This window comes from Hyperolius riggenbachi, chromosome 3 (assembly GCF_040937935.1).
Source record: "Hyperolius riggenbachi isolate aHypRig1 chromosome 3, aHypRig1.pri, whole genome shotgun sequence".
Classification (NCBI taxonomy): Eukaryota; Metazoa; Chordata; class Amphibia; order Anura; family Hyperoliidae; genus Hyperolius; species Hyperolius riggenbachi.
Window position 1 is genome coordinate 99,439,648 of NC_090648.1, and position 13,542 is coordinate 99,453,189.

The 13,542-nt window shown below is 39.4% G+C and overlaps 1 protein-coding gene across 1 annotated transcript in view; it reads right to left on the reverse strand.

Annotated features, from left to right (window-relative positions):
• PPP3CC (protein phosphatase 3 catalytic subunit gamma) overlaps positions 1-13,542 on the reverse strand; it is a 69,646-nt gene that overhangs the window by 20,453 nt on the left and 35,651 nt on the right. The window contains exon 11 of the mRNA XM_068274686.1: positions 9,322-9,419. Within this exon, the coding sequence (XP_068130787.1) occupies positions 9,322-9,419 (98 nt within the window). The remainder of the gene's footprint in view (positions 1-9,321; positions 9,420-13,542) is intronic.

Genomic DNA, 13,542 nt, shown 5'->3' on the forward strand with positions numbered 1-13,542 from the left:
CTTACAGCATAGGACATCCCTGCACCCCCTATCATGGCTCATGAATCCATGAACCCCCTATCACATACCATTCATCCCTGCACCCTCTATCACGTCCCATGTATTACTGCACCCCCTATCACGTTTCATGCCTCCCTTCAACCCCATTACCTTCACCTAATACTTTACTGCGGCTCCACAAATCTCCCAATAGACAACTCAAACAATACTATTTCCTTATAACATAGGTTATTGCACTCTCAGACACATTTCATACAATACTGTACCACTATCACATTCCACCTATTACTGCACTTCAGTATGCTCCCTTACAGCACCCACCACACTCCACATATTATTGCACCGACCTACAGACTACACAGCTTATTAGTGATCACATCACATAACCCTTCTTACAGCATACTACATTACAGCACATACATTGCAGCATTACTACAACCATTATATTTATAAATACACAACCATTCCATGATTATTACACTCTGGAGTATAGGGCACCCCCCTGACCTGACCCAGTGTGCTTGCACTTTAACACCTCTTCCTCCCCAATGTCACCTCCTCTCCCTGCTCACCCTTTTGGAAGCCAGAATCTGAATGATGAGCTGGATGGCCTCCTTGATACAGTAGCGCCCGTCCACCCTGAACACCGCACCCTGTCCTGCTGCAACACTGTGACCCACTTCCTCAGCCCAGCTTCTGATCTGGTACAGCTGAGTGTTCACGTTGACTTTCTTCAAAGCCATGATCACACGGGAGACTGCAGCCCAGGGGGAGCACTGGCCCGGCCACTGTACTGTACAGTAAATCTTACTGATATTATAAATGTGAAAGTTTGGTTGTTTGTTACTCAATCACTCAACAATGGCTGAAATTTGGCACACACAAAGTAAATTACCTGGAATAACATAGAAGATACTTTTTATCCCCTTAACCAAAAAGTGGGCGGAGACAAATACAAATGTCAATGGAAAAATGTAAACTGTAGCCATTCTTACACTGTTAATGGCAGGGTTCTCAAACTTTGCACGGTTGGTCACTGGGTGACTGGGATTAATATTAAGAAAAGTGGGTGGAGCCTACAAAACCCAATCAAAATTCACCTGGACCCTTTACGTAATATATATTAATGGTGTAATAAAAAAAATCTCATACATCTTTAACCCATTTCTGCTACTAGTGGGTGGGGGGAAATTAGTCAAAAAGAAAAGAGTTTTACTAAATAAATCTCACAAGAGAGGTCCAGGGACACCTTAGTGCCTAACAGAATTGTTTATTTAAACACAGAACACACTCCCCTTTATTATATGCTCTTGTGGCAGAGCCGCTGGCATGGAGTATCAGACCATGCCCTGATCCTGCATGCCAACAACTGTTGGCTTTAAAAATTCTCATACAAAAGACATACTATACCTGACGAAACCCTGTGAGAGGATGAAACATGTAGGGGGGCGGAGCTAAGACAGCACAGCATGTGAGACCACTGAGCCCTTGCTGATCCCTGCCAGGTAGATGCATCAAGCGGGTAGATTTCGGGCTGAGGCTGCAGTGCCGAGACACCAACTGAGCACATGACGCATGGTCCTTGAATCCGCTGAGTGAGTGGCCTAGAGCTAAAGACTGTCACAGTGTATCGGATCTTTAAGATCCCTGACGACTCAAGCGCAGACTGCAGTTTGAACTCTGCATGACTTCACGTGTACACGCCGGCAGGAGGATGGATCAGAGAACGCTTCTCAGGGAATGTCGCTGTGATCCATCTTCCTACGTCGTTAGGTGAGTATTCAGCTTAATGTTCAAAGGCATATATTCTGGCTATTTCCTTCCATTTCCTGACCACCCGGACTGCATAACTGTCTAGGTACACTATCAAGAAAAACCCTATTTTATGCTTTATTTATTTCTATATCTACATGTCGCATCCTATTTTATTTAGGTGACAATACACCAACAAATTATAATCCCGCCCCGTACAAGTCTATAATTAAAGGATACCCAAGGTGACATGTGACATGATGAGATAGAGATGTGTATGTACAGCTCCTAGCACACAAATAAGTATGCTGTGTTCCTCTTTTTGTTTCTCTGCCTGATAGATTTAAACATCAGGTATGTAAGTGGCAGTTCCTGTCAGGACTGGGTCAGACTACAGTGTCACCCTCACTGATGCGAAATTCCAACTATAAAACACTTTCCTAGCAGAAAATGGCTTCTGAGGGCAGGGAAGAGATAAAAGGGGGTCAATAGTTCATAGATTTTAGCTCTGGCAACTTCAATGAATGTGTGACTGAGCAAAAACAATAACAACTTAAAAAGTAAATTTAAATATAAAATAAAACTGTAGAATATCTTAAAAAGTCATTTTTAGGAGGAAGATGATAGATACCATTGTTTATTTCATTCGTTTATTTTCACCTCGGGTGTCCTCTAAGACAATGGAAAGGGACCTCTATTGACCTTAAACAGCTGAGTGCTTATGATCTATGCTGATTTACCGCTATGAACCTGTAAGTTCACGTAATGTAAACAATACTCAGAGCCTCCTGCTAATAGAGTAAAACTGGTGAAATTGTGAGTGAATCCATACAGATCATTCCCTTTAAATAAACCCTCTCACAACCCCTAACTGCATGTATATTAGAACAGACATACTAATCCTCTCCGGCTCCCTGCTGTCCTCAGGTTGTCTTTGCCTTTGCCCCTTACGGGTCTGAAATATGCTGCAGTGAATGTAGAGAGAGGTCACCCATTAATCTCTGGCCCGTTCTTTGCATGACACAGCAGAGCTCCAATTTCCTAAACATGTCGCACATGAAGAACTTCTCCAGACACATATCACATTCCAGACCTCGTCCTCACACTGCAGGTACTGACGACCTACACATAAGGTCATTGTTTAGAGGAGGGTACGGCAGCGCTGTGCACTCTGACACCCGCTCCTTCATCCACAGACATCTGCAGACAGCAAATACTGTATCATACAATCACACAAAAAGCCAGAAATACCACACTGCAGCACAATCTATCTAGAGAGGAATGGGTACCGGTAACGAATTGTAATCTTGTTTTAAAAAAAAAACTTTCTTTACCAGTAATGTTTGCCATTTATTCAGGAGGTACCGTACATATTTCTTAATTGACACCCTTTTTATGTGCATATTTTATTTTCTGAGCACATCCTATGCTCAGTATACCAATTGTCCAGTAAACTGGCACACCTGTCAATATTACGCTAGGCATACAATGAAGAAAGTGGTCGGCACTGCCAATGTGGTGTTTATTGGTGATTCATGTCAGCCAATACATAAATTGGGTGCTGCATCGGTAGGTGCCGATGAGCCTAACGGTCGTTTCGAGTGTGGTGCTTCTTCCGAGGCTAATAGCAAGCTATCTTCTACCTGTGAGCTCTTACAAGACCATATCTTCTACCTGTGAGTTCTTATGAAACCTTAACTTCTACCTGTGAGTTCCTACAAGACCCTATCTTCTACCTGTGCGTTATTATGAGACCTAGGACCATATGCAATTCAGGTTTTCTCCTGCGTTATCTCCTTGGAGATCATTTTCATATTTTCTTTAAAATAACTTTTAGGCATTTTACAATTGAAAAAATACTCCAAATTTGATGAAAAAAGTACTATCAAATTTTTTTGAGTATTTCCTTGCTTGCTGGTTATTCAAAAAGCATTTTATGACAAGGTTGAAAATATCCCCTAGGAGAAAACTCGGGAGAAAAAGTGAATTGCATATGGGCCCCTATCTTCTTAGGAGACCCTATCTTCCTTCCTGTGAGCTCTTACGAGACCCTATCTTCTTCCTGTGAATTCTAAAAAGACCCTATCTTCTACCTGTGAGTTCTTACGAGACCCCATCTTCTACCTGTGAGTTCTTACGAGACCCCATCTTCTACCTGCGAGTTCATATGAAACCCTATCTTCTACCTGTGAGTTCTTACAAGACCCTATCTTCTACCTGTGAGTTCTTACAAGACCCCATCTTCTACCTGTGAGTTCTTACAAGACCCCATCTTCTACCTGTGAGTTCTTACGAGACCCCATCTTCTACCTGTGAGTTCAAATGAAACCCTATCTTCTACCTGTAAGTTCTTACAATACACCATCTTCTACCTGTGAGTTCTTACGAGACCCCATCTTCTACCTGTGAGTTCAAATGAAACCCTATCTTCTACCTGTAAGTTCTTACAATACACCATCTTCTACCTGTGAGTTCTTACGAGACGCCATCTTCTACCTGTGAGTTCTTACGAGATCCTGGGCCATATGCAATTCTCTTTTTCTCCTGAGTTTTCTCCTAGGTGATATTTTTAAACTTGTCAATAAAATGCCTTTTAAGCCACCAGAAAGCAAGGTAATACTCAAAATAATTTTGATCATACTTTCTCACCTACTTTTTGGTACTTTTTTAGTTGAAAAGTGCTGAGAAGTTATTTTAAATTGCAGATGAAAAAATATCTCCTGGGAGAAAAGTCAGGTGAAAAAGTGAATTGCATATGGCCCCCTATCTTCTACCTGTGAGTTCTTACGAGACCCTATCCTCTACCTGTGAGCTCTTAGGAGACCCTGGGCCATATGCAATTCACTTTTTTTACCTGGGTTTTCTCCTAGGAGATAATTTCTAATCTTCGATTTAAAATAACTTTCCAGAACTTTTAAACTAAAAAAGTACCAACAAGTAGGGGTGAAAAGGTACTATCGAAATGATTGAGTATTTTCTTGCTTTCTTGTGGCTTAAAATGCATTTTATTTCCAAGTTTAAAAATATCACCTAGGAGAAAACTCAGGAGAAAAAGTTAATTGCATATAAGCCCCTATCTTCTACCTGTGAGTTCTTAGGCGACCCTGGCCCATATGCAATTCACTTTTTCAACTAAGTTTTCTCCAAGGTGATATTTTCATAACTTTAGAAAGGTGGAGGGCGCTTAGGTAGGTAAGTATAACTGTATTGCCTGCTGCTAACTAGTTAGGTGTGGGGACCCACTCACCTCACACAGAATGATTATATTAGGTAAACAGATACTAGTTGCGCTGGGTTTAACTGGTGTCTTGTATTATTCCCTCAATATAGTTTGCGTTCCAACCGTTATTCAATAGAACATATGAAAATTTATTCATCAATAAAATACATGTATTACATTAATTACATGCAAGTCAAGAAATAGTGGTGTATAGTTAATTCATTCAACCTGGCAGTCATCCACAGACCCTCCAATGTGCACAAATTGCCAAAAAAAAAGGGTACCAATAAAAATATGGAAAAAATATAAAAAAATATGTATAAAAAATAGATCCTCAATATTTTGTAGAATGAACTTCCTCTGAAAAAAAGGGGGTGTTAATATGTCCCAATGTGAGTCACAGTAAGGTCTTGCGGAGGGTCAGTTCTCTTGGACCTATTACCAAGGTCAATCTTCCAATGTGAATGTACGTTTTTAGATACCGAGCATCAGAGCTGTAATCAGCATATAGGTTACGTGTAATTCATAAAGTTCATAGGTGAGCTCACCTCCTTCCTCAGAACGGCAGCAGTGATTTCCAGTTGTGCTGTTGACAATAGTATTCACGTACTCACGTACTCAGGCGGGGGCTGCTGAAAGAGTTGCGGGGGTCCAATTAGTGTATCCGAGCTCCGGCCGGTGGTTCGATAACACTGTACGACTCCGTGTTGTGTCCACGATCTTCCGTAATGATCGGGTGCAGTAGTTCCGGGTGATGGCTGGTCTACTTCCGGTGACGTCACCTGCCTCCTCGCGTCCTGTATTGCTAGGTTACCGCTGATTTGCGGTTAGCAAGGGTAATAGACAGGTTGGGTCTATAGTGCTTGCTGCAAGAGGTCCTCGCTAGTGCAATGTAGGATGATACCGAGGAAGGGTTAAGACTAACGCGTTTCGGCAGTCTGCGGCTGCCTTTGTCAAAGTCAGTTGTGAAGTGGACGGCCACATCAAGGCTGATATATACTGCTGCCCCCTCCCATCTTTCAAGCATATTGTCTCCTGGGTCCTAGTGTGTCTTGTCCCGCTTGAATAGCAGTCCACACATGTGTTGCATATATATTTTTCTGTATATATGTTTCTCTACTCCAGATAGTAAAAAATAAAAATAAAAAGGAATTAAAATATACACATATATATATATAAGAGCTACATGTACACAAGAAAAATTCGTGTACATATATGCAAAAGTTGTGTAGAAAAAAAAATAAATATATATATATATATATATATATATATATATATATACTAGTGGGGATATGGCTGCATCTGGATTCTTAAGGCACAACCATATTGGAACGATTTGAAATTTGAAAAACGTTTTCAGGATTACATAAGTGAAGTATACGTGTAAATGAAGGGGTAACGTTTCAGAAATAGATATATATACCCCCCTGTGTAGTAGAGGGGATAGGCAATTCTGTATACATGTGGATGGTCTGCCACATTGGATAGGTCTGCTGCAGCCACATACATTCGCAAAAAACCCGATTCACTCGATTTTTTCATCGGGTGGATCTGGGCCACATTTATTCATAAAAACCCAAATATCTCAAATTCTGCGTTCAGGCCTCTGGGGGACATGGTGTCTAGATTGAAAAGCCAGAAACTCTCCCTACTGGACATTTTCGCTATATAATCACCTCCCCTGGCATCTCTACCTACTATCTCCAGGCCCATAAATTTGGTGTCTTGAATTTTGCAATTGTGTTTTTCTTTGTAATGTCTTGACAGGGGATGTCCATCCCATCCCTTCTTCATATTTTTAAAATGTTCCCCTATCCTTTCTCTCAGTAGGCGTTTGGTTCTGCCTACATAGTATTTATCACATGGGCACTTGATGCAATAAATTATGCCTCTTGTGTCACATGTGATTAGTTGTTTAATTTTCATGCAACCATGTTGTGTGGTGATCTCCATGATTTTGTTATAGCCTCTCGTGTCCCTACAGTTGTTACATCTACCACATCTTATGAATCCTTCTCCAAGTTTGTTATTTTTGTCTCCCTTATTGGTAGCCGTGGCAATCTTGAGGCCCACCGTACTGGCTTTCCTGAATATAAAGGATGGTACTTCTGGAATGATGGTGTGTAATGTCTTATCTTTCTTAAGAACGTTCCAATGTTTCCTGATGATATTCTGTATCTTTTTGTTGTTTGTATGGTATTGTAAATTAATACGCATTTCATGTTCATTTGTTATCTTTTTGGGTTTCTTTTTCAGTAATTCTTCCCTATCCATGTTGCCCATGATCTGTATTGCTTTATCTGTCATTTTGTTGATAGCCCTTCTCCAAGAATTTATCTGTCAATGTCACGGCCTCTTGTTTAAATTGGTTTTCCTCTGTGCAGTTCCTACGGATTCTTGCCATTTGTCCCTTTGGGATATTCTCGAGCCAGGGTGGAAAATGACCCCTTTTTTTCAGAGGAAGTTCATTCTACAAAATATTGAGGATCTATTTTTTATACATATTTTTTTATATTTTTTACATATTTTTATTGGTACCCTTTTTTTCTGGCAATTTGTGCACATTGGAGGGACTGTGGATGACTGCCAGGTTGAATGAATTAACTATACACCACTATTTCTTGACTTGCATGTAATTAATGTAATACATGTATTTTATTGATGAATAAATTTTCATATGTTCTATTGAATAACGGTTGGAACGCAAACTATATTGAGGGAATAATACAAGACACCAGTTAAACCCAGCGCAACTAGTATCTGTTTACCTAATAATTTCATAACTTGAAATAAAATGCATTTTTAATCACCAGCAATCAAGAAAATACTCAAAATAATTTTGATAGTAGTTATTCAACAACTTTTTGGTACTTTTTTAATTCCAAAATGCTGAAAAGTTATTTTAAATACAAGGTGAAAAAATTATCTCCTAGGAGAAAACTCAGGTGAAAAAGTGAATTGCATATGGGCCCCTATCTTCTACCTGTGAGTTCTTAGGAGACCATGGCCCAGTGCTGCGTAATATGTTGGCGCTATATACATCTAATAAATAATAATAATAATAATAATAATAAGCAATTATTTTTTTCACCTGAGTTATCACCTAGGAGATATTTTTTATCTTTCCTTTAAACCAAATTTTCTGCATTTTACAATTGAAAAAGTACACAAAAATTGGTGAAAAAATACTATCAAATTTATTTTGAGTATTTTCTTGCTTGATAGTGGCTTAAAAACCATTGTATGACAAGTTGTGAAAATATTACCTAGGAGAACACTCAAGAGAAATAGTGAATTGCATATGGGCCCCTATCTTCTACTTGTCTTCTGCTTTGTCTTCCCTTGTTCCACATACTACACTTACCATAATTTTACCAGGTACTACCTTTGTTTTTTATTTTAGGTTCTCTTGACCGCACGTCTCATCATTATAAATCATAAACAGGTATGAGCAAAGGCCAGAAGTGAGGACTAATTTGATGGTGTAACTCATGGGGTATACATGCCACATATTCAAACGAACAGAAGATCGGACTAAAACAGGACTTCCACATTATACTCAGATTGTTAATGTGTGCAGTATTGCCTACAACTGTACAGCATCTGGGATAGCAAACAGAATATTATTGTCAAAAGTTGTTTAGGTCGGGCTTCAAGTTACATACAGTAGATGTGGTCAGACTGCAAAAAGATTATACAATTAGATATCAACCTGATTGACTGGTGTAACTAAAACAAAAAACAAAAAAAGCAGTGTGGCATCATAGTATAGCATTTACCCATGAGAAGATGCATACCTATTTCTGGTGTATGTGTATATTGTGCAAAACCAAAACTGTACAGTTTTCCAAACAGCAGTTAACGTGTATCCAAGGTGACATGTGACATGATAAGAGAAACATGTGTATGTACAGTGCAAAACATATTAATAACCAGGCTGTTTCTTTTTTCTTTTACTGCCTGAAAGAGTTAACCTTCAGGTACAGTATGCAGGTGACAGTGTCTCTCTTGTCTGATCCTTGTGGGATTATAGCATAACCCTCACTGATAAGGAATTACAGCCATACATTTTTTTTCTGGCAGAATACAACTTCTGAGTACAGGGGACAGATACAAAAAAGGGTCAATCGTTCATAGATTTCATCTGTGGGACTCTTGAGAAACTGCAGTTGACAAGAGACAATAAAACTTCTACTTTGTAAATATTTAAATAAAATAAAACCATGGGATATCTTAAAATGTAATTTTTAGGAGTAGGAGGATAGATACAATTGTTTATCTTATCAATTTATTTTCACCTCGGGTTCACTTTCAATGTTCCTTCCCCCTTGTACAAGTGTAATTCTTACCGCTTTCCAGAGTCTGTTTTCCACCCGAAAGGACCCCTTGGGGCAGTGTTCCTGTGGGCGTCAGTCCTTTCAGTGTCAGAACACTCTCACTCTCCTCCCTGTGGACCAAAACATTGACCATCACTTTAGAGTTGCCACTTGCAGCATTACATCCTCACCTTAAACTACAAGCTGTTCTGGATATGGAACTGCTGAAAGATCTTATCCATTACTGAGTGTGATTTTCAGAACTACATCTCATAGATATACTGTAGCTGTCTCATCTCTTGGTTGACCAACAGGCCCATAATACATGTACAACATGTCCTAATAAACTTTCCCGGACCTTTGTCGGCTTCACCCATCAAAATCATCTACTCACTGCTACAGATCTTAAAAAAGAATGGCCACGTCACAAAATGTGACTAAACTATACAAAGTGGAGTCACACTAGTGTCTGTAAGTACTTCTTACAATCCTCAGGTTGATCTCTGAGCATCTAGTGCGCCCCTTAAAGAGACTCCGTAACAAAAATTGCATCCTGTTTTTTATCATCCTACAAGTTCCAAAAGCTATTCTAATGTGTTCTGGCTAACTGCAGCACTTTCTACTATCACAGTCTCTGTAATAAATCAATGTATCTTTCCCCTGTCAGACTTGTCGGCCTGTGCCTGGAAGGCTGCCAAGTTCTTCAGTGTTGTGGTTCTGCTATGAACTCCCCCTTCCAGGCCCCTCTATGCACACTGCCTGTGTATTATTTAGATTAGGGCAGCTTCTCTCTTCTCTCTTATCTTTTACAAGCTGAATAAATCGTCCTCTGAGCTGGCTGGGCTTTCACATACTGAGGAATTACAGACAAAGGCAAAGCTGTTTGCAGGAAGAAACGAGCAGCCTGAAACTTCAGTGCATGAGAACTGCAGGGGGAAAGAAACACACAAATGATCTCTTGAGATTCAAAAGGAAGGGTGTTTACAGCCTGCTTGTGTATGGATGTATTTTCTATGTGTGGACATACTGTACATCAACCTACTTCCTGTTTTGGTGGCCATTTTGTTTGTTTATAAACAAACTTTTTAAAACTGTTTTTAACCACTTTTAATGCGGCGAGGAGCGGCGAAATTGTGACAGAGGGTAATAGGAGATGTCCCCTAATGCACTGGTATGTTTACTTTTGTGCGATTTTAACAATACAGATTCTCTTTAATGTCCAAACGCGTTCTAAACTATTCTGTTCTATACTAATCTACAGTATATAGCTTTCTTGACTTCGAGTTAAGTTTTTCCACTACCAAAACCCTCCACAACCTGCCCAAAAGCATAGCCTTAGAGGGCAAGCAGCACCTGGACCCATATGCAATTCAACTTTTCTTCTAGGTGAGATTTTCGCACCTTGCCATAAAATGCCCTTTAAACCACCAGCAAGCAAGAAAATACTCTAATTAATTTTGACCTTTTCATAATTTTTTAGGTAGTTTTACAATTGTAAAATGCTTAAAAGTTATTCTAAAGAAGATATGAAAATTATCTCCTAGGAGATAACTCAGGAGAAAAAGTGAATTGCATATGGGCCCTGGACTCTAAATGTAAGGGAAAAAGGGCTTCACAGCGACATTTAACACTTGAGGAAACAGCGGGGGGGGGGGGGGGGGGGGGAGCTACTGCTGAATATCCCTGTTCCTTCTAGGGGAAATTAGGAGAAAGTCTATCCGAAAGACTGGAGCAGCCACAGGAGGGGCGTCATCAAATGAACTCTTTAGGCCAGACATTCAGCCAAGAGTCAGCTCAACTGTTTCCATGGAAATAGCTCTAAAAATAGCCATCATTGCCAAATAAACTGTATATGAAAATGTATTTTGTAATTATCTGTCTTTGCAAAAAGGGATAGTCCCTTTTTGGAGGCCAATTCTACTAGTAAGAATCTGTAAAGATCTTTCTATTTCTCTTGGAGACTCCCTCTGACATGACTGAGGATTTCCATCCATTGCCACAAAGCCCTTCTGGTGGGGAGATCTCACCTCCTGAGAATCCACGAAATGTGAGAAGGCAGCAAGGGATTCACCTTACTGGAAACTACCTAAGACTGAGATATCAGCTTTGGTCTCTATTTGTGAAACAAACACCTTGTTACTAGCAGAACTCACTCAAGCATTTGCTTCAATAGCGGATCTCACAGACACACACTCTCAGGCTTATACAAAGGTTCTTTTATAATGGAAAGTAGACTGAACTGTAAATCGAGATGAACCACAGAGAAAGTTTGTTCCCTGTGGATCTCCAATCTACCACCTGCAAAATTAAATAGCCCATTAACTGAAAGAGGGGTCTTATAAGTCTCTTGTCAGATTACTTTCTCACTATTACCTGCTTACATGCCACTATCTGCTGCTTCCATAATGGTGACAGGGCAGGGGACCTTGTGGATCACATGACACCGTTATGTCATTGTGATGATGAAACACGTTCTCTACACCAGGGTTTCTCAACTCAGTCCTCAAGTACCCCCAACAGTGCATGTTTTGTTGAAATCCAGAGGTAGTTACCGAGCTCTGCTGAGACACCTCACCTGTGAATGGTTATGATTTTCTGCAAAACATGCGCTGTTGGTGGTACTTGAGGACTGAGTTGAGAAATCCAGCTCTACACCCATATGCTGCTTTTTGAGAATTAGAGATACAGACCACTCTGGGATTTGTGTAAGCGGCTGTCCACACTTCCCTCACAGCAATAAGGAAAGTATTAGCTTTCCACTAGGATGCAGATGACAATTTAAATACTTGAACAAAAATAAGAGAAAAAATATGTATGAATAATATGTATGAATTATTTATGATTATATTTATCTACGTAGAGCTCTAGCCTATTGGATGGCTACACACACACACGATACAATGAAATGATACAATAACATGATACAATTGTACACCAATTCAATAAAACTGATTGGTTATGCAGAAAAATCTAAAACTTTTTTTTAATTTGTTCAAGAAATCTGATCGAATTTCCCATTTTTATCAATATAAGTTGATTGAGAGTGGTGGATTTTTCTGACCAATTTTTATGAATATTGAATGAAGTAGGAAAGATTGACTATTTCTGAATGCATAGACTCAAGCAATTTTTTCAGAGCTTGCAATCAATTTTTTTCATAATTGGGAAAAAATGTAACACATGTGTATAGTACATTAACCACTTCAGCCCACAGGGTTGTTCATTTTTTGCATATGAGCAACTTTCACCTCCCATTCATTTGCCAATAACTTTATCACTACTCATCACTTTCCGCCACCAATTAGGCTTTCTTTGGGTGGTACATTTTGCTAAGAATTATTTTATTCTAAATCAATTTTAACAGGACTATTAAGAAAGAAATGAAAAAAAAATCCTTATTTATCAGTTTTTGGCCATTATAGTTTGAAATTAATACATGCTACCGTATTTAAAACCCATGTATTTTATTTTCCCATTAGTCCCGCTTATTACACCATTAAAATGATGTCCCTATCACAATGTATGGCGCCGATATTTATTTGGAAATAAAGGTGCATTTTTTCAATTTGCGTCCATCACTATTTACAAGCCTATAATGTAAAAAATTATATTAATATACTCCATTGACATGCATATTTAAAAAGTTAAGTCCCTTAGGGCACTATTGATTTTTTTTTTTTTTAATTGTAATTTTTAAAAAAAAATTTTATTAAAAATTTTATTTGGGTAATTTTTGTTGTGGGAGGTAAACAGCTAATTTTAAATGTAAAATAATGTATTTATTTAATAAAAAATGGATGTCGGTGTAGTTTTACTATTTGGCCACAAGATGGCCACAGTCAAAAAGTCCTGGAAGCGATCGATCTTGCTTCCAGGAACAAGAATGACGACGGGAAACTTTTTTTTTTTTTTTTACACAGAAAGACCGCAGCCTCTGATAAGAGGCTGTCTGTTTTTCTGTGGGGGACTTTGATCAATGAATGGGATCTATAATCCCATTCATTGATCGCTGGGCTAACGGCGGCGGGAGTGCACGCAACCTATCTGGATGAGAATATTCGTCCAGATAGGCTTAAAGAGAACCCGAGGTGGGATTTACTTATGCTAGTGGGGCACAGAGGCTGGTTGTGCACAATAGCACTGTTGCCCCATGGTGTGCCTCCAGGACCCCCCTGCGCGCCGCTATACCCCTCGCAGTGCTGGCGACACGCAGCGTGTCGCCAGCACAATGTTTACCTCTGCCTGTCTGTTAGC